The sequence below is a fragment of the Apteryx mantelli genome, chromosome 7, assembly GCF_036417845.1.
Source record: "Apteryx mantelli isolate bAptMan1 chromosome 7, bAptMan1.hap1, whole genome shotgun sequence".
Taxonomy (NCBI): Eukaryota; Metazoa; Chordata; class Aves; order Apterygiformes; family Apterygidae; genus Apteryx; species Apteryx mantelli.
The window spans coordinates 25,307,226-25,328,753 of NC_089984.1; the positions used below are offsets into that span (position 1 = coordinate 25,307,226).

At 36.1% G+C, this 21,528-nt stretch overlaps 1 protein-coding gene across 3 annotated transcripts in view; it reads left to right on the forward strand.

Annotated features, from left to right (window-relative positions):
* KIF20B (kinesin family member 20B) overlaps nt 1–20,959 on the forward strand; it is a 47,863-nt gene extending 26,904 nt beyond the window's left edge. For all 3 annotated transcript variants that reach the window (XM_067300050.1, XM_067300049.1, XM_067300051.1), the window contains 14 exons: nt 537–1,752; nt 3,142–3,280; nt 4,344–4,466; nt 4,966–5,026; nt 5,648–5,773; nt 6,043–6,182; nt 7,529–7,684; nt 8,860–9,036; nt 9,956–10,123; nt 15,452–15,655; nt 16,665–16,745; nt 17,496–17,643; nt 19,218–19,360; nt 20,702–20,959. In XM_067300050.1, coding sequence (XP_067156151.1) covers nt 537–1,752; nt 3,142–3,280; nt 4,344–4,466; nt 4,966–5,026; nt 5,648–5,773; nt 6,043–6,182; nt 7,529–7,684; nt 8,860–9,036; nt 9,956–10,123; nt 15,452–15,655; nt 16,665–16,745; nt 17,496–17,643; nt 19,218–19,360; nt 20,702–20,779 — 2,960 coding nt within the window. In that variant the 3' untranslated portion in view covers nt 20,780–20,959. The remainder of the gene's footprint in view (nt 1–536; nt 1,753–3,141; nt 3,281–4,343; nt 4,467–4,965; nt 5,027–5,647; nt 5,774–6,042; nt 6,183–7,528; nt 7,685–8,859; nt 9,037–9,955; nt 10,124–15,451; nt 15,656–16,664; nt 16,746–17,495; nt 17,644–19,217; nt 19,361–20,701) is intronic.
* The last annotated feature ends 569 nt before the right edge of the window (nt 20,960–21,528 follow it).

Consider the following 21,528-nt stretch of genomic DNA (forward strand, 5'->3'; position numbering starts at 1 on the left):
GGAAGGAGCCAAGCATTAAGTGAACTTGTGCTGCATTTTAGCTGCTTTTTTTTTTGTAAAGCAATCTTGAGTATGAATGAAACTTTTCAGAAAAATATTCTCTCCCCCCCCCCCAAAAAAAAAAAGAAAAGTAGAATGAATGATTACTGAGTAGATTAAAGGGAATAAGATTGAGATTGAGCCAGTGAGGGTAGAAAACTGATGTAACTAGACATTATGTAGCTCATAAGTGTTACTACATAATGGTTTAAAAAAAAGTTGTGTTTTCCACCAGCAGTGCAAAGTGAACAGTTTGAACAGAGCCATGACAAAATATTCTTTGAGGTTACTGAAAGCCTTTTGCTACAAACTGTCTAGAAGTCCCAGAGGCACTTACTACTCTGTTCAGAGGTCTTTAATGACTTCAGACTTCAAAACGCTATATGATGTGAGGGTTTAGCTTCTAAAGGGTGGCTGTGTTCTACATAACACCAAATAGTAATTATTAATAATAATCTATAATATTGACTTAACCAACCTGAGCTGTATCTTTTTAGGAGCTATCAAGGAATGTTGGGAAGATGATTTGCTAGAGCAAGAGAGAACTGAATACATGAAACAAAATACTTCTGAGAACAATGCAGAAATACTAGCATTGAAGGGAAGAACTGAAACCTTGGAATCTCAATTAGCTGTACTTGAAGAACAACGCAGAAGAGAGCAGATCGAAAAAGAAGAGTTCATCGGACAGATGACAAACTTGCACTTTGAGCTCTCTGCCTCTGAAGAAAGAGCATCTGGTCTGAATGAAGAACTTCAGCAGTGTCAAGCTAACTACCAGGAAATTGTTTCTGAATTGAAGAAACAGAAAACTATAAATAAGGAACAAGAAGAAAAGATTATTCTATTAAATAAGGAAGTAGAATGTGCCAACCAAAATATAATTGATAAAGTGTCACAAATAAAAACAATGCAATCCAAAATAGATGATTTATATAAATGTCACTTAGAGTCTCATGCTATGGATGTTGATTTGGTTAATTTAAAGGATCTCTTAGAAGAATCTCAAAAAGGTGAACCAGAGAGATCTGAAGTTGGTCCTTTCTGCATGCAATCCCAAGCTGCTTCTACAGAAGATTTGAGACGGGACAGCTCCTTTCGTTGCAGCATTGAAAGCATTTGGGAAGAATGCAAAAAAATTATTAAGGCTTCCTCACAAAAAAGTCAACAGATTCAAGAACTACTTCAACAAGTTGAAAACTTAAACAAGGGACTTGCTGACAGTGAAAATGATAATAATCAACTAAAAATAAAATTAAGTGAGCTTACAAATCAAGGTGGTCTGCCCATAACGGAAGAAGAACTTATGAATCAATTACAAGAGCAAATTCAAAAGAAAACCCAGGATTCTGAAAAACAGACTGCTGAAGATCATAGAGCTATTGCACAGCTTGAAGAAGAAGTTACCAACTACAAAGAAAAAATAAAAGAGCTTGAATATCTCTTGGAGGCTTTTAGAACTAAAGATGACAGCAGAACAAAGTTAGAAGAAGCACTTAAGGAAAAAGAATCTATTATTTTAAATCTAGAAAGTACTATAGTAGTCCTGCAAGAAGAATGTGCTAATTCAGAAAAAAAACTGAAAGAACTAAATGACCAGGAAGCAAATCTGAAGGAGCAAGTTGTGCAGTTGAAGAACAACTTGGAGAAGACAAAACATTCTCTTCAGGAAAAAGAGAAAAATGATAATGAGAAAGTGCAATCTATAGAATTGTAAGTAAATACTGAGATAACTCTTAGTCCTTTGAGGATGGACCCAAGATAAAACTACCTTCTGTGAGCATCACTTTTATGTAATACACTTGCACGCTTATCAACATTATCTGAACGGCTTCTTTAAGAAGTTTTGATACATTTCTTGAAATTTGTATTTGTATGTTCTGCTTGCTTCCCCCCCATGCCTGTTTGTATAGGCCTCCAGGAATATAGATTTAAGTCATGTGCAACTATTTTAGGGACAAAAAGAGCATGCAAGGAAATAAAAAATTTGGGGGGTTTTAAGAGTCTTATGTTGTATATCCTTTCTGAAAGAAATGATGCACAATCTAATCTTATATCTTACAATTTATATAAAAGCCAGGTAGTGTTTTCCTTGGGAAGTACAAAATACTAAAAAAAACCCTAGTCCTAGTAAGTAAACAACTGTTTGGTAGTAGCTATTCATGTAAACAGTCGGCTATAAGGACTTGAAAGGATAATGGGAGTAAGAAGGTAGAACTATCACCAGCCTCTTCTACTTAAGTCTTAAAGAAATTAGAGATTAGATATATCAGAGATTATATTGTAGAGAAATTGCAGTTACACAGAAGTAGTTTTAAGATGTTATGTAGCCCTTCTCCTCTTTAGGGTTTCTTTAATACCCTTTCCATCCAGGGATCTATATGCCCTCTAAAGCACAATTTAACGTGAAGGTCTGGGAATCAAGGGCCCTTTGCTTCTATAGCTTTGGAAAATTTTCTTCTTAAGAGACCTAGTGCAAAATCTGATTGTTTTGTACCACCAGTTATAAAAGCTACAAAACACACTTCTATCTAGTTTTAAAGTAAAAATCTAAGATATCTTGTTGCTTCCTTTAAATATAAATAAATATATGTGTGTATATATATAAATATATATAGTAATATGGCCTTTATTTAAAAGTAACCCATCAAACTTCTTAATAATTACCTTGTAGTACTTGGAACTGAGAGCAGTATTTGTTGCAGTGTTGTGATTTTTTTTTTTCCCCTGACTTTTTTTGACCCTTACAAAGCCTGATTGGGATGTAGATATCCAATTTAAATCTACTTGATACTAGCCTTGTTACCCTGTTAGTCTTGGGTGCTTTTTGTGTCTTGTTTGTGTCTTTGTTCTTTGTTTGTTTATGGTTTTGTTTTTTTAATTGCAGTGGTTGGAAGTGAAATGGACTAGTTTGTTATTTCAGGATCTTATTATGAGAAGCTCAGATCTGAAAATAATATAAATTTGGTCATAGATCTGAGAGAATGACTTATTTACAAGTAGAAATCAGTAGTCAGAACTTGAGTTAACCTGTAGATGCTGTTCCTTTCTGAGATGCATACCATTGTAATGTTGTTTATATTTCTTATTTTCTCATACAAGGCTAAGTAAAGAGCTCTCTGAGAGTTCTGCCCTCATACAGAGTCTGAAAAAAGATCTCCAGAGGAAAGATGAAGAATATACAGATTTGAAAGAGAAGTTTTCTGATGCCAAGAAACAAATTCAGCAAGTACAAAAGGAGGTTTGTAACTATAAGCCAGGTGTTTGTTCTGCAAGATTATGCTTAGGGGTCTGTTAGTCAAACCAGTTTTCTCAAACTATGGATGTTAAAAACATTTTATACTAAGGCTCTTCAAAGGCATGCATTTAGAGTAATAATGAACCCTAAATAGCAATGTTATTGAAGCTATAAGCTAATGAGAAGATTAGATTTCAAAATATGCATTAATACAGATATTAAAAGGGGGAAAATATTTTATTATTGATATTCCTGAAAAAGGTCTGTGAAAAAGATGGCTAACCTAGTTATGAAGAAGGGACTTTCTAATAATCATTATAGTAATAATAATAGCCTTATATTGTTATATGTGCTGACTTCATAGACTTGTGGAAAATACTGATCTTGAGAAAAAGGGGGGTTACCAGAAGAGGAAAGTGCTAACTTCCAGAGTCAAATAAATAAATAAATAAATTATTTATATAAATAAATATAAGCTATGCTTTCTATTAAGCTTGGGGAGAGGAAATGAAAGAATGGAATTACATTTAATAATGTGAATTGTTAGTGTTTAGTTATTAAGCAGTAGCAGTTCTTAAAACCTAACAAGATACTGCATCAGCTTAAAAATCAATAAAATTATTTCAAGAGCTGGGGCTTGAAAATTGAGGTTTAAAAATGTATTACTCTCTTCCACAGCAGCCGTTGACATTTGTTGTCCTTGTTCTAGTCAGTATTCAACAGTTAATCCCCCTCTACTTGGGAAGGAGCAAGGAGTAGATGAGATCATATTTTAGAAAACTTTCATTTTAAATGGACAGCTGTTCAAATTTGATTAAGCTATTTGTTGTTTGTTTGTTTTTCTGCCAAGTATAATACCTTATTTAATGGTGAAGTCCTTTCCTTAGAAAGGATGTACAGTACAGAACTTCCAGACCCTGAAATAATTCAGCTAAAATCTGTTTGTGTTTGCAACAATTTAACTTTTAAATTCAAATGTTAGGTTATTTAGATAGCTTAAAGAGATTGTAAACACTTTATGGTTAGCTGTAAGCCTTCCTTGCTATTTTTGTGGGCTCTGTTGTAGGTGTGCACAATGCGTTCAGAGGAAAAATTCCTGCAGAACAAAGTTAATGAACTTAAGAAAATTAAAAACCAGCTTGGTGAAGAGTTAGATATCAAACAGCGCACAATCCAACAACTTAAAAAGGTATTTTAGTTTTTTTAATTTTACTTGCTTTTCTTTTTTTAACCAATCTATTAATGAAGTTAGAAAATTTCCAAGCAACTAGAGGAAGCCTACAGAGAATGGGATAAAGTAAGACTAGCAGGCTGAAATGAATTTTCATGGATAAAAGATGCTGAGAAAACTTCTCATTGCAGGACTCTGTCAAATTACTTTAAATAGAACAATCTGTCTAGTAAATATTTACTTTATACCTGAAAATGCCCTGACTCTGATTTGAAGCATCCAAATGTTAGTTAAAAAGTCTCACTCCAAACTTTTTTATTTGTTAGCTGGTGAGCTTTTAAGTGCTCCTTTATAGTGTATATAGAAAATCTATTTATTCCAGACTGTCTCAAACATTCTGCGTATTATTTACTAAAACCCAGAATGAAAAACTTTCCAGACTGCTACTGATTTCTAGCATGTGTACTTGTTTTTTCCCATATTTTTTCTCTAAATTTCCTTTCAATGTGATGTTTAGGAGCAGCTGAGTAATAAGAAGTTGGAAGAACTCTCCATAAAGTATGAGAAACTATGTAAAGGTCAGCAAGAGCCATTATTGTTCTGTTCTTAGTGGGCAATATAACGAGTCATGTTATTAACCAACTTGAGTCTTGTAGTATTTGTTTTTAAATGTTGTTTGAGAAACTCCAATTTGGACATTAAAATGTTAGTCAGGAACCAGATATTTATTGATTTACAATTATCAGATGTATTTGAAAGCAGAGAAACAGAGACTCAGAAATAAAAGCGCCAAAGAAAGTGTGAATTTTCTGTATCAATATGTTAATTCTTTTTTTTAAAAAGTTATTTAGGCAGGAGTTGCCATTTTAACAAAATCAAATATTGAAACATGAATCAGTACAATGATGGTATCCCTCCAGGCTTGAGAGATATAGATATAGTAGATGAGTAATGGTGATTTTCTCAGATAACACAAACAATAGTGTGACCTACAGTAACACAAACTCTGATCTGAGTCATGTTGATGAGACCCATTAAAGAATTTTGGATAAAGTTATTTCAATAGAGATGCTCTCTTTCTTTCTAATAGAACCTTTGATCCGGGGCGGGGGGAAATATTTGTAGTGAGGCACTTTGAGAGAGAATGGTGGGGACTAGGAGAAGAAGGCATAATTGTAAATTTATTTTCAAATATTCAGATCTGTGTGCAAAAGAAAAAATAATTGAAGATATGCGAATGACGTTAGAAGAACAAGAACAGACTCAGATTGAACAAGATCAAGTGCTTGAAGCCAAATTAGAAGAGACCAACAGATTAGTTTCAGGTAAACTATTTCTGTGTCAAGGGAACAGGGAGGCAAAACTGTGGTTTTAATATACTGTGTTTTGCTGCAAACTGTGTTTGAAAATTCCATTTTTAATTGTTATCTGTTATTCAGGCATTAATTTTTGTAGTACATCAACAAATTTCTAATAGTTAAGTTTCTTCTGTCACTTTGTGGTTGTAGTGATAAATCCAAGTGATCTTAGTAGAAGGATATGTGTGTGTATTTGAAATTATACACCATGTAATCTCATTTTGTATACTGACTAGAATTGGAAGCATGGAAGCAGAAATATAGAGAGCTGAAGAACCAGAGCAATAGTGACTGTCAGCAAAAGGTACACAAAAGAGAAGAGAAAAACATAAATGCAAGTAGTGAGGAATCAGTAAAGCTGCAAGAAAAACTGAAGGTAAAGTATGGTGACTTAATTCATACTTAAATGAAAGTTTTAGCTTTAAACTAAGAGGAGACTAAATCTAAATACTTAGCTTCTGCCATTATATCCAAGAGCTAGGGCATGGTATGAAACATTCATATTGGTAAATGAAACTTCCTCTAAAAGCTGCTGTGCAGCTATGCAGCAAGGCCTGAATGCAGCATCACTGGTAATATATGAGGAATTGCATCACTGATACCCCTTTATATAATATGGAAAGCATCCTTCTTCATGTAATGCTAATGTGGACAGTGCTGCAATAGCTGGGTTCCCCTGTACGGTTGTCTTAACCAATTCTATTCTTTTTTTCATTAAAGAAAGAACCAGTCTGTCACTGAGGTTTCCTGTGTGGTTATACACAGGCCACGTACATTCTGTTAGTGGAATATTTTTTTGTGCTTCTGTCTTCCTGCATAACTTCGTAATGTTTCTAGTGACTAAAGCCAATGCCATCCTTCAAACAGAAGGGAGAGTCCGCATAATATTTGTTGTTTCACAATATACCTATGCAATAAATGTACTATATACTTGTACAATTTATTTTTACAATATATGCAAGAAAGGAGCACTAACTGAAAGCAATTATGACTTCAGAAGATGTCTCTGACAAACCTGTTTTCCGTCAGATGCTTGGGCAACTAAATTAAACTCTCTCAAGATCATGGGCTTACTTTTTGACCTGGAAGTCCTCCCTGTTGGGCTGAGGAGCTACCTCTAATTTTCCTTGGGTAGAAAAGGTAGCTTTTTCCAAGCAACCACTTGGGTGCATCTGTCTTACATGGGAGAATATCTGACAAAAGATTTCATTGGTGGAAATGGGGGGGGGGGGGGGGGGGGAGGAGGCAATGTTGCTGTGGGTTGAAGTGACATTCCGTGAGGTACATGCTGGCTCTGCCTATCATTCAAATTGTACTGCATTTTTTGCCTTTCAGTACTGAGGTAGAAATGAGTTTTCTAACATATCCTGTAAGGCAGCATAAGAGATTAGGAATTTGGAAGCTAGGAGGTTCTTTTTATCATTACTTTTTGTGTAACTTTCATAGTACTCATGATATTTCCAAAGCAAATTTTTAGAAAAAATTCTATTCCATGAAGTCACTTCAGTCTGAATAAAAAGTGCTGAAAACTGTTAGCTTTTTTAATAAACAGAGAAGAATAAGTAAAAACTTAATATTTGCACTTAGAAATATGCTGGAGTAAAACTGGGCTAGTATTTCCTCTGTGTTTTTGAAACAAGTCCCTTTAATGGTAATCCAGCTTCTAAGACTTCTTTTGCTTAATCTCTACCTATGGTGGTATTTCTGGTTTCTTTAAAATAGGAGTATGAGGAAAAGTATCAAACTGATAGAAAGAAGTGGCTTGAGGAAAAAATGGGACTCATAAGTCAAGTAAAAGAAGCTGAGAGTCATCGCAACAGAGAAATGAGGAAATTTGCTGAAGACAGAGAACGTCATGTAAAGCAACAAGCAGAAATTGTAAGCAATAGTTGATGGGGACTTCTGCAAGTGCTCTGTGGGAGGTCTCAGGGAGGTCCTGTTGCGTGAGTAGCGTAGAGCAAGTCTCATGTCAAGTGCTAACAGTATTGGTACTTGAGACTAACTGGCATTTGTCAAAGCCAAAACTCCTCTCATTTTCTCCCATGAGAAAGCCCAGATGAGATCTGCTCAGTATGGAAAATAAAACAATAAAGGTCACAAAATGAAAAAGCTTAGCCCATAATAGAAGGTAACATGTCTGTTTTTCTGCAAGAATCTTTCCTTTCTATCCCATCACCTCACTAGAATTCTTGAAACCTCACCTTGTGTGTCAAACGCCAATAAGGAACCTACACTAAAACAAAAACAAAAAAACAACTATTTAATGAAGCTAAAAAAATATATTCTTTTAAGAAACAAATCTTGTTTTGGCTTTTCTAGAAATAAAAAAGACTAACCAGAAAATTTCTAAAAATAAAAGCCTTGTATTCTAAAAATATAAAAGCCTTTCTCTTCTAAATGAAAAGAAAAAACAGGCAGAAGTTGGCAAAAAGACTCAGCTTTTCTCCATATATTTAGTAAAAATATTTGGTCAAAATGCCACTGATTTTGGTCTCATATCACTTTCAAAGTAGTGCAACTGAGACTTAATAGCAAGGTGGATACCTTGCCTGTTCATGGGACTGTTGTGTCATGATATTAACATCTTAAACACATGGAACTGTTTTATGAATCTGTACAATCTACAAAACTATATGTGCATCTAGAAGTAGTTGGCAGTGAATTTCTGGATCTGGAACCAGTACAAGGCAATGTGAGTACTATTATTGCTTCGTCTCTGACTTTACCTGGCATTTTGGTAGTAATAGAATTGTAAAGCAGGCAAATTGGTGTGGAAGTTCTTGCCAAAAATTCTCCGCTTCTCAAAGAGTTAATATAGATGCAGAGTTATGTGAAGCAGGCTTTGCTTTTGCATGTTCTTGGTGAAATTAGATCACTAGTTTTCCCTCAGAATTGATACAGAGTCTATGTGGGCTTTAATTTTCAAGTTTACTAGTAGCTTTTTTTAAAGCCATAATATAATACTAACTATATGAAACCAGTCAGTCAGGACAGTTCAGATAAAGAATGTAGGGAAGAGGTGTTTGATTCTAACCTATATTTTCCCCATTTAGGAAGGGCTTACTGCACAGCTGGTAGAAAAGGACAGCAACCTTCAAAAGTGGCGTGAAGAAAGAGATAAATTAGTAGAAGCTTTGGAAATACAGCTCAGGACTCTGGCTTCTAGCACCACCCAAAAGGATAAAGAAATAGCAGAACTGAAACAGGCTGTGTTAAAGGATTCGGGAAAGGTTGGCTTTGATTTTTGTTAACCATTAATGTTGCAAACACTGTATTCTTGCTCTTCTCATTTTGTCTGCGTTTGTTTTGTTCTTTATCACTATCATGCTGAAAATGTTTGCAGCTAATTTAAAAAAGAAGAGCCTTATTTATGTTCTTTTGAAACTGAATTTGTAGTAGTGACTGTTCCAAAATATTTAGCTGTTCAAATAACACTTGACATCTATTCGATCCTTTGATTGCAAAGTTGGATGGGAAATCCTAAACTGACTTTTTTTTGTAGTCACCAGAGCTACTTTGCCCCCAAGCTAGGCTGAATCCTCAGTGAGAAATTTTCTCTGAGATTTCTTTGAGTGTTTCAGGGCTAGCAGTCAGTGATGTGAGAAGACAGATGGGGAAGAGAAGAAAGAAGTTAAGGTGGGGGGAGAGGAATTCCAGGAGTTAAATTTTTATTTTAGTGTCCTGATTTTGCCAGGATTGGTAATACAAGTACTAGAGTAAGGCTTCAAAATCTAAATATAAGACTGAATAAGTTACTGTTTTGTGGTTGTTTTGGATTCAGCATCTTTGGGGACAGATGCTCATAATATAAACAACCAGAACAGTTGCTGCCTTTTTCACCACACCAAGGACATCATGAACGAATGGGAGGAGACCTTGTTATTGCTTGAGGAAGATGGAAGTACATAAGCAGAGTAAAATAGAAAACGTTATGTTGCATCTTCCCATGCTTTTGTGTGACTTTTCTTCACTTTCCACAAGGGCCCCATGAACATAGGGGATTAGTCGGCTTTTTGTTGGATAGTTAACTTGCTTAGTGTGCGATTCTAAAACATACATGCTACTGAATAGTTGTCGTGATGCTTGTATATGCTTTAATTTCTTTTTTTCAATCATTCTTCAATTTGTGCCAATTTTAATATGTTCTAGGATAATGGAACTGTGATAGAGGAACTAAGAAGAGAGTTGGCAGACAAAGATGACATTATAAAAGAGTTGAAACGAGGTATTCACCAAGAAAATCTTCATTCTTTAGCAGAAGTACCATTGCCTCAAAAAGGACAAAATACAATGGATCAGTCTGTATGCAACAAAGAGGTATATTTATGACTAGTAAATATCTTCTATAAATGTAACATGTTAATAATTTTTTGTTTTGCTGTCTCCTTGGTGTCTATTTCTGAGACACTTCCAAAAATTAAAAAGAAAAATATTTTTCCTAATGCAATACTTTAACTGTATCTTCCATTTTAAGTTTTCTCTCATTTTTGTTGCATAGTTTAGTTATGTGCATATTAAGGGATTTCAGCTTAAACATCTTTCATATCGTCTATAGTTTGGTAAAAAGGAATGATTTTGTAATTAGAGATGCTAGACCATATTGGGGTTCAGAAGAAAAAGACAGTATCCTGCATTCCACCTGTAAAAAGTATCTGAAGGCTGTGCAAAGAGAAGATCAACTCTGCATTTTTCCTGAACAAGAATTAAAAGGCTTGCAGTTGTGCTGAGACCCATGATTCTGACTGGGCCTTTGTGTGCTGCTTTTATTTCAATATTTAATGAGGTAGTTTTCCTGCTAAACTGAGTTAATACTATGTGGCTCTGTTGCTAATTAATAATGAACAGGGCTAAACATAGATGGCCTAACAATCCCTTCTTTAGCTACTGGGAGATGTAATTCATCTCTTGCTCCAGAACTGGATTGAATGCTAAAATGCATTCATCTGTGTAGCTGCTGTCTACTACCAAAAATTCTGACTAGTTTCTTGCCTTTTCCTCACTTCTGCCAGTGTTGTGTAGGTAAAGCTTGTGATGTATGCGACAGGACAGCACAGCTTTTGGAAAGCCACTCTGTACAGCTTTATAATAGCTGCTGAGAGAGCACCAGCAGCCTATACATATGCATAGTGTGGAGGCTGGTTGTGGGATCCAGTAAGGGCAGCTCTCTGTACTGCAAGGAGCAAGATCTATTACTCCTTTGTCTATATATCAAGGAAGAACTAGGAAATGATGCTGGGAGATATCCCAGGTTCTTCTGGAGAAACGAAGTAGTTGTCGTCTTAAACTGCTAAAAATGAATTGTGGTGGTTGGACATAGCGGGGCATCTGTACTGCTTTCTCATAAGAATGATCTCTTTTCCTAGTCCTCTTTCTGGAAAGACCATAAAAACCAAGAAACCTATTTTATCATATGTCCAGTTTACTGAAAAATCTTCTGATGTCCTAGGTGCTTTGCTCTCTTATCAAAAATACCATATATTAAGAAAAGAAGGTAGAAGAACTGAGGAAAAAGTCTGAGCACATTTCAACATTCTGAAATGTTGCAGGTTCTCAATCCCTTAAAATTGAGAAGTGCAAACTCCAATGTGTACGCTTGTCAGTCTGAGTTAAACTTGTCTAAATTAAACTTCAGTGTATAGGGAAACTTTTGTTTTTCCACTGTACTTTTTTTTTTTAATATCTTTCCCCTGTGGATTTCAGTGCTAGTCTTGCTAGAGTCTCTAGGCTTCTGCTGTGGTTCAGCCTTCAGAAAATCTGCTTGCCTTTGAGATAGGTTTCATGAATTCCAGAGATTCTAGTCACAGAAAGGTGAAAGATAATTTGTGAAGATAATGAGCAAGTGCAATAACTTCTTCCTTCAACATTTCAGGCCTTTCTCCTTTCACTGTGTGGTCCTAGTAACTCCTTCTAGTGCCAGAGCTTAGATGTGATGTGGTAACAGACGGGGCTCCCCCCCACCCCCCAAAGTAAAATGCCTCCGTAGATGTCATCTCTGACAATGACAAGTACCATATGTATCAATGGAAGGTCAAGAAATTCCAAAGTGAACTTTGAGGTGTTTGGGAAGGCCTTGGAAAAACATCCTCCTAACTGTTAGAAACTAGATTGTGATCTACGGTATGAATGGCTGATATCCTATTCAATCAGAAAGTAAAGGATTTTGGGGAAAATAGAAGAAGCAATCTCTGGGAAAAGTCTGTTCTGTAAGATGGTGATAATTTTGGTCAATGGAAAAAGTTTGCTTTCTAAACCTTCAGTGTATCATGGATATGCTTTTAATGACTACTGCAGAGAGTCATTACATTTACCAAAAAGCTTTGAAACAAGAAAGACCTCTTCCAATAAACTATGTTATATCCTGGACCAGGAAAGGACTGTAGCTTATCAGGCATTCTCCACTGGTCCTGCTGATGTATTTCTGGTATCCAGATGGAGCTTACAAATTTCATTACCTTTTCCCTCTGGCTTGAGAAGAAAAGCTAATGGCTGTTAGACTTCCCCTTTGATTAATCTCAGGTGTCCAAAACCATAAACCAGCATGGTTAAACAGGTTTGTGGCCAATGTTTTCTTTTGCTCTTGCAGCCGGAAGATCTTTATGCTAATCGTATAGCTACAGAAGAGTTTGTCTGAAGTTTTGTTCTGTTAGCTTTCTCATGAAACTTGTAAGCATCTGCAGATCAGTTTTACTGTGTTTGTCTGAACTTACCTAATTGGCTTTACTCTTCCTTCTTGCTTCTGTGAATGGATATTCATGGTTGCTCGTTTTTTATAAATGAAAAGCCAACCAGGAGCACAACAACTTTCTTGCTTGTTAATTTTCTTTCTCAGCAACTTTTTACCTCATTGAATCTAAGCTCAATGTAGACATCAAGTAAAAAAAAAAAAAAAAACAGGATACAGCTGTTTTATTGACTTAATCTTTTTTCCTGTAAAAGAAACAATTTGTTGCCCTGATTTTTGTTGAACATAATTCAAGAATCATTGCTATAAAATTAGTTGTTGAGAAGAATTCTTGTGAAGGACTAGTGCTAAAGTATTTGTCTCAAGCCTGTAGCAACAATACTTGAATTCTACTGGTGAACAGAGTTACTTGTATGTTATAAATGAGGAAAGAGGCTGCTTATGGGATTATCATATGAGGAAACCCTTGTTATGATGTTCTTGAAATGAATGCCATAAAGTTTTGGGGAAGTGGAATCCTTAAAAAGGATGTAGTGGTGTTAGATAAGAACAGCTAAAATGATCAAGGGAATGTGTCACTCCTGCCTTAAAAGGGGAGACTAAAAAGCTGGTACTCCTCAGTTTGGAGAAGTTAAGGCTACTGGAGGGGTACAACTGAGGCTTACAAAATCATGGAGGTCATGGGTAAGCTGAAAGCAGAACTGTCCTTCGCTAAATCCTGCAAGAACTAGGGAGCACTCAGTGAAACTAACAGGAGATAGTTTAAAAAAAAAATAAAGTACTCATTATGCAGCAGCTAGTGATCTTTTGGAGGTGATGGAAGCAGGTAATGTCAGCAGGTATTAGACAAATTAACAGTAGAGAAATCCATAAACGTATTCATAAATGGACGCTATAAGGATTAGGTGAAGGTGTACCTTCTGACACTTCCGGTGTGGCGCTTCTGGGTGCTGGGAGAGTATGGAGCGAACAGACTGTAGAAAGTAGCCATGTTCTCGTTAAACATCTCTCTGCCACTCTTGGAGGCAGAACACTGAACTAGATGAACTATTGGTGAGACCTAATAGGGCCTCACCTCACCAATGGTCATATCCTCAATAGATGCAACTACAGTCTTAAAAATTTGTTGTCTTTCAGCCCAGATGTTCATTAGCTCTGTGCTGGAGCTTTTATATTGAAACTTCTAGAACGCTCAAAATATTTTGAGGTTTACGATCTAGCATAATCATTATTCATTCTAAATACTTACAGTTTATGGAAGAACAGAGCAAGAGTAACCCTATAGCTGGACAAAGTATTCCAGTAAGATATGATGAAGTTAAAGAGAATTATTCATTATTTCGATGTCCTAGCAGTGCTTCTTCATTAAGTGAAACTGAGGTTGGTCTACAACTTTAAATCTGGCTGTTTCCTGTAGCTGTGTGGATTTTGATAGATAATGATGGGTAGGGATGTCTGTGTCACATTACCTGAACAATTCTAAAGCTTTATTCTGCTTATCCCTTTCTGGGTGCTGGGAAGAACAGTTAAATCACTTGATTTAGTGGCTTTTGGTAGAAACAAAATCTGTAGAAAAAATAATTGTATGATTAACTTTATCTGACTTTAACTATGTGCTGCTGAAAACATACCTTTCAGTGATGCTATGAAGTGGCTGACTTAGATGAGAATCACCTGGAAAAAGTACTTATAAAGCAATTTAAATGGGCAAGCAACAGCAGGACAAATTCAGTTTCCTTTCTGCTGTTGCAGGATTCCTGTGTGCAGTGTTGTTGGCTAATGACTCTAACCATTCTTAACTTTTGAATTGCAAACTCTTTCATGCAATAGCATTTATAAAGAAAAATATTTCTGTTAACCAACTCTCTAGTCCTTGGGGATGCAGTGGTGGTGGAGGTACCCCCACTCAAAATCCCAGCAGAGCCTGTTGAAGAGGGTGACAGCCTTTGACTTTCCTTGAGTGTTCTTGGTTTGAGAGGAGGAAGGTCTCAGCACCCTCCAGGGTGAACCAGCATGAGAAGCAACAACAGCTAGTCTGTGTTTGGGACTCTACCACCAGTAGTAACAGCCACCTGCCATCCCCTCCCAGAGCAGTAGCCTACTTTCGGCATTGTATCCAAACAGGTACTGAATTCACTTTGTATGCTTGCCAGCAGCTGCACTGCTGCCATGGAGAAGCAGGAGCTGAGGAGGCTACCACTGCAACTCTTTCCACTAAGAGAAACAGCGTTATGTGGATGGTGGACAGCAAGTGCTGCTGGGAAAGAGTTGTGCAAACTGACCTTTCCATCCTACTTCCACCATGCAGTTCTTCTGGTTGTCAGCTGGAACAAGAGGAGGTCTTCAGCTTGTTTGGGCTATGTTGCTACCTGAAAGCCTTCTCTATCTCCAAAGAAAAGATAGTGATATAGAAGTCTCTCACAGGTTGAATTCGGCTTGTAGTTTGACAGCTAGACTTATGTTATCTACATAATTAACATCTCTACTGTAGAAGGGGAAGGGCAAGCTCTCTAAAAATAGGCTGAAGAAGAGTTAAACTTGTCTGTCAAAATACCTCCTGCCGAGATCCTGAGGAGCAGCAGCACTGAGCAGAAAATCATGTCAATTCTATCAATTGACAATCATGTCAATCTTAGCTATATAAAGTGTGACTAGCTGTGTCCTTGAAAAATGGCTGGGAAACAAGGCACCAGGTTGAGTTCAGCTTGGAAAATTAAGTTCTGTGGTCATACTCAGAAACATTAATTTTGTTAAAATTTAACAAAAATAAAGTTCTAGAAAATAAGTCTTAAATTCTGCTGTAATTGAAGTAAATTTTCCTACTTCCATTACAAGTCTTCCATAAGTTAATAGCTGGAAAACGGAATGCCTACTTTATGTACACTTCCCTACCTTTTTTGTTTGTTTGTTTTCCTCAAACTTATTTTAAAGGTTGTTTTCTTAAGTTTTCTGTATGCTTTCAGGGCCATTCAGACATCGTCCTTGATTCTTCTGAAGTTTCCACAGAAAACGGAAGAACTAGTCGGTTCCCAAAGCCAGAGATGGAAATCCAGTTCACACCTCTGCAACCCAATAAGATAGAGGTGAAGCATCAGGGCAGCACCTTGCCAGTGACAGTTAAAATGCTCAAACCAAGAAGGAAAAGGAAGAGTGAAGAGATGGATGAGGTATGACCTAAACCAACTGACAAAGTCTGTTGTGCAGTTTTTCAGTGTATTACTGTGATAGTTTCTGCTAGAATCATATTTTTATTTTCTGGTCCTCACTAGGATCACTAAGGATATGTCTAGTATATATTTAAAGCCCCCTTTCCCCCAAAAGTGGTCAATCTCTGGTCTGTGTTGAATACAGCCAGGGACTTGAATTTATCCAGACTTTGGCCTCCTGTCTGACTTGCACTTTCTCACTACCTTCTACACTGGACTCTCCCTGGGAGTACCATTTGCTCCTGTCCATGATCCCACAGATCAGAGTGGCGGACCAATTCTATAGGATTGTTTATTTTGCCTTAGGAAATTATTGGTATCAATTACAAGCTTATACTGTTATCATTAGGTATGGCTATTGGTTATCATACTTGAAATCTCTCACTTTTCTGAAAAGCTGTAGGCACAAATCGTCTTTATTGACCTCCTGAACACTGGCTTTCTGTATTCATCTGATGTATTGGAGTATTTCTTTTGATGAAATTATCAACGTGCAGTCTTGCTTCACGTGGATCTTGAAAGAAAAGTTTATTAAATACAAAGATGACATCACATCCCAAGACAGAAATGTCTTATACTGACAGCTTAACAATGGTACTATGCTACCAACCTGTTCTTATAGTTGTCACCGTAAATCTGAAGCTGTATTTAGATTTATTGAGTGACTTTCAACTTGTGTGTTCACTTGTCAAGTATCTCTAAGCTGAAAGCATAGCAAATGATGGAGAGAGAGGAAAATAGCAAATGTCAGAATGGTTTACCTACAGTTATTTCTAGTTTCCTGTCTTTCACAAGATTGTTCAGCAATTGATTCAGATTTGGATAGTTTCTTCTATCCAGTATCAACCAATACCTCTCTACTGTTAGCCATAGCATTTAAACAGTGGCTGCTTCTATGACATAAATAATCATTATTCTTTCCAGAGCAATAATAGTAGTGTTAATATTTATCATATATTTGTTTTCTTAGGATTTTGTGAAAAGTGAAAACAAGAAAAATGTAAAATCTGCTATGGCTGTTAATTCACCTTCTACAAGCAACAAGAAAATGGTTTGATCTTGTGCTATTTTTGTAGCTAGTTTGGCTTTTTCCCTAAAGATGGATATGTGAAAGTAGCAAACATTTGTACTCTGCAATATCTTATCTTTATCCATGTACTTAGATGGAGTTCTTAAACACTTGTGTTAGCTTAGAGAGTTTAACAGGAAGATAACTGAAGATATTAAGTATGTATTTGGCAAGAATATATACTAGCATTTGTGTATAATGATTCAGTGGGAGTTACATACTAGATAGCTATGAAGACAAGTTTGACCATGTTATTAGGGTATGTGCTGTTGTAGGTGATGCCTTTGAAGTAAAGCTAAGGCTCATATCGTCCATGTGTGCAAAATGAGGATGTTTTCAAGCCTTAGCAGTGTCCTGGGCAAATTCAGAGAGTAGGTAGTAGATCTTCCTGTCAGTAATCCTCCTGTTTTGTTTATAAGTAGAACAGTTTCTGTAATGAAGTACTCTACATCTTGGAATCCTTTTTTAAGAAACTTTACTTGTAGTTTCATATATTACTCATGCCCTTAAATGTCATCTGTCAAATTTTGAAGGATTTTTGATTTTTTTTTTCTCTTGGGTGTAAAACGAGATTCTCTAAATTGCTGTTGTCATATCATTAGTATAATGAACAGAGGTGTCAGTAGCAAAATTCAAAATACCAGCTTAAAAATATTTAACTTAAAATCAAAACTGAATTAAACTTGAAGATAGCCAAATTTCTACTTAAATAATGATCTCATTTCTGTTTAGATGTCTACCACACAGTCATTTAGAAAAGAATACCCATTAAGAAAGCAAGAATCTACTTCAGGTACGAAGTCACCTAGAAAGAAGGATGGAACCCTACAAAAAATTGGAGATTTTTTCCAAAGTTCTCCTACTATTATTCATTCTAAAGGTTTGTATGGAGAAAAGTCTCCCCCCCACCATGTTTTCTGCTGAGCTTTACAGAAAGACTTGTAGCTACTATAACCATTCATATGTAGCTAAAGGCCATGTCTGTTGTATAAAGCTGTTCATGAAATGATGTCTGAACTGGGGCCTGTTACATCAGATCTTGCGGAGTAGAAAAGGCTGTCTTGGCTGCAGGGAGCTCATAATTCTAAGGTTTAGGTTAAATGAAAAAGGTAAACAAGGTGGGATGAGAAGATACGACAAGGGATGTATGTGTATAAATTCAACATAACAGCAATGGTAACTGATGTTAATTTCAAAATGTCTGAGTTATTCTTTCTTACATTAAAACAAAAAATGTCAAGGAAACTTTTGCTACTGATATAAAAATCAAGAGCTGAATCCAATCCCCGTATCCTATCTTTTTCTGTAAGCAATTTCCTCCCCCACTTGGTTTCTGTGGAAGCTATATTAATCATTTTTGATATGTGTGTGTGGGAGGGGAAGATTAGTTGTATAGAATCTGAAATCTGGTATCTCAAGAAAATATTTGGAAAACTTTAATCAACTGATTGTAAGGCAATTAATGGATTTATTATGTTTAAGCATAGCCTTGGGAAGTGTAATTGCTAGGACTTTCCACTGAGGAATATGTTTTTATTCTTCCCTAGGGTAGCATATGGATCCTGAGTTACTGGGATTTTAAATAAATAAATAAAGTGGGTGGGGTGAGGTGGGGCAGAGGGCACAAGGGATCCCCAGATTTAACTAACCATATAACGATGTCTTTTAGAATTTAAAAAAACAGGTCAGTCAGCATTCTATGTAGATACTTAAAATTAATATCTTTGTACCAACCTCAAAACTTGCTACAAAAGAGCACGTTACCTTTTGCTGTCAGATAGCCTAGACAACGATAGTGGAATTTTGAAAAGTTTTCGGGTTTGTCAGATATGGTCAATGAGGACTGCATCATTCTCAACAGAAACCAAATTCAGACAACTCAAAATTTCACCCTGAAAATACTTAATTCCAGCAAATGAGTTGCAGCAAAGAAATGAAAATGGAAGAAGTTCTTTTTGTAACCCTTATTCCACATCCTTAATTTCTTTGCCTGTTCCTGTAGCTTGGTGTTGTTGGGGTTTTCTTCTTTCTCTCTAGTTCATAATACACAGTCTTCTCATTACAAATCTAGTCTGAAGCTATACAAATATAGAGAGAACACTGACTCTACCCTTCACTTCTGTCAGCCCAAAGATGTTAAACCCATTGTTCAGCTCCTGTTGAAGCATCCAGCTTCAAATGAAATCAGTACCCTAATTGATTTGATCTGCTCTTTGAATGTGCCCTCTAAGGGTTTGCGTCTGATGCTATAGAATGCTTTTTCAGAACAGCCCGCAGATTCCATAGCAGTATGGTCTCAACGAGGCCACATACCTCTTCTGAATTTTTATATTTAAACTTCATTCAACATCTGTTGAAACAAGTTTTATTAAAAAACTAGTTTAATCTTATTCATTAGTTTTGGGGCTCACAAGACCAGTAAGGTATTGATTTATAATAAAATTCTTCTTCTAGCAAAGAAACTGATTGCGACAATAAGCTCTCCTAAGTCTGCAGAACCAGAAAGTCTCAAAGAAAATGAGATCAAGCCAAAACGAGTCAAGAGAAAGCTGTATTCAGCTGACATTTCTGGTCCTCTAGATATCCCTGCCTCTTCGGTAAGTGATTACAAGTTACTGTTTGGTGTAATGCAAAGTAAGTATTTCTTCAATCTTGGCTTAAAATAAACTATTAGGGGGACAGAACAAATCTGAGGGTCTAATCAGTTTGAGAAGAGTGTTGAAAATACTGACTTATTTCTTGATTCTGTCTAGCCATTCTTTTTGGTCTTACAACCTTGCTGTTTTACTTTTCTCCATTTTTCAGCTATCTTCTCTGTAGCTGTTTGCTGACTTACTGTATAAATGATATAGCAATCCTGGAGATACCTATGCATCCAAATTTAGAAAGATATTTTAGCTGTGGTATGTGGGGATTTTCTTTCTCTACTACAGTATTTGAATCATAATTTATTTGTTGTTCCAGCAGATAGTATTCACTTAAGTGTAGCATAAAGGGAAAGTAGAAATAGAGACCGCAAGTGAACCATTGACTAGGGACCGCGTGTTTGAAACACTAAAGATGAAATTCTGCACACACAATTAGCTTTGTAAGAAAAGTGAGTACCTAAGGTAGTCCCAAACTCTGTGTATGCCTGGATGATCTTTGAATAACTTTAGGATGTGTATACATCCATGTTTCTCCAGAGCACTGTTCAGACAGCCTTCTGGGTATGCTTAAACTATGTCCTGCCTCAGCCAGCCTCTAAAGGGTTTTATATGCCAGGGCTTGAAGTGGAGTTACTGAAGTGCAGTTTTATGGCTATGTCAGTAGGTCTGGTGCTGAGAGGACTCCTGCTCTGTTAGAGCTACATCTCTTTATTCTGTTCAAGCCTTTCTTCCCTTCACTATGGCAAGCTTTTGCCTATGCTAGGATATCCCATTGACTTTTTTCTGTAAGTTGTATGAGTGAAGAAGCTAGAAGCCAGAATGCTGAGTGTCCATGAGCAGAAAACAAGACACAAATGCAGACAAAGGCTGAGAAGCACAGGTGTGAAAGGAAAAGTGAGAGACTGAATCCTGGGAAAGTCAAAGAAAGTTGAAGGAATTTAAGCTAAAAATAGACTTTCTAAACACTTCTTGTTTCATGAAATTAGTATCAGAGTTTAGAAGAGAGTAGCTTTCAGATCAGCTTTTTCCTAACAATTTTAGACACTACATAAGCTAAATTTGTTATATTCTCAGTAGTTGGTCACTTAATTCATGAACTAATTGCTCTGCATCCTATGGGCCTTCATTTAAAAGATAATAGGCAACTTTCATTCTGCAAACAGCTTATGGGAAAAATCAAGTAGTTACATGGGTCTAGAAGTGTCCAATAGAGTGACTGTTTAATATGCAATGTTGCATGCCAGACATTTCTGAGGAAAAGCTGAGTAACTTTTGAAATATCTCTTTCAGATTTTTATAGAACAGAAAGAAAAGGAAAGCGATCACCTAATCATCAAACGACGTCTACGATCAAAAACAGCTAAATAATCATGTAAAAGCATGTATATTTTTCCTAGTTAGGCATATATCTATTGTGTTATTTCAGCTGATTGTACATAGGAAACCATACATACTTCATCACGCTCCTAAGCCTGTGTATAGATGTATAGATTACTTTTGATGGTTTCAAATTCTGACTCCATTAAAGCTGAAATATAGTTCAAGAAAGCCTGCGTCTGACTCTTCTTTTTTGGACTGGTATCTTTTGAAATGTTCATTATTTTCCCATTGTGCAGTAAGAATTATGCCTATGCAAAATGATTTAAGTTGCTTTTTAAATAGCCAGTATAATTACCATAACTTTAAGAGTGGAAAAAATGAGCGGACGTTAAAACACTTGTATATCCTTAAATCTTAGAAAAAGACTTTAAAATGCTGTGCATGGAGAAAACTAAGAAATTGGCACTGAGGGGAGAAATATGACATGTTTTCCATCATCATTTGTGTAATTTTAACTATCTTATGTTTATTCTTCTAAAAATAAATAATTTATAAGCCTAAAACTTTTTCTTTAGGGATTATAGTTTCTCTAAATTATAACTTGCTATCTTAAGTGATCCACTCTGGCGTAGCCACTTGACAGCTTATTCTAGCCACTCAGTTCCACTCAAATAGAACAGCTACTTTTATAGTAAGGTTTAGATTGTTACTTTTAGAACTGATTCCATGACTTTCACCCACTTAATAGTCATAAGTTCTTCTCTTTGACTGTTGTTCTGTGTTGTCTTTTGTGTGAT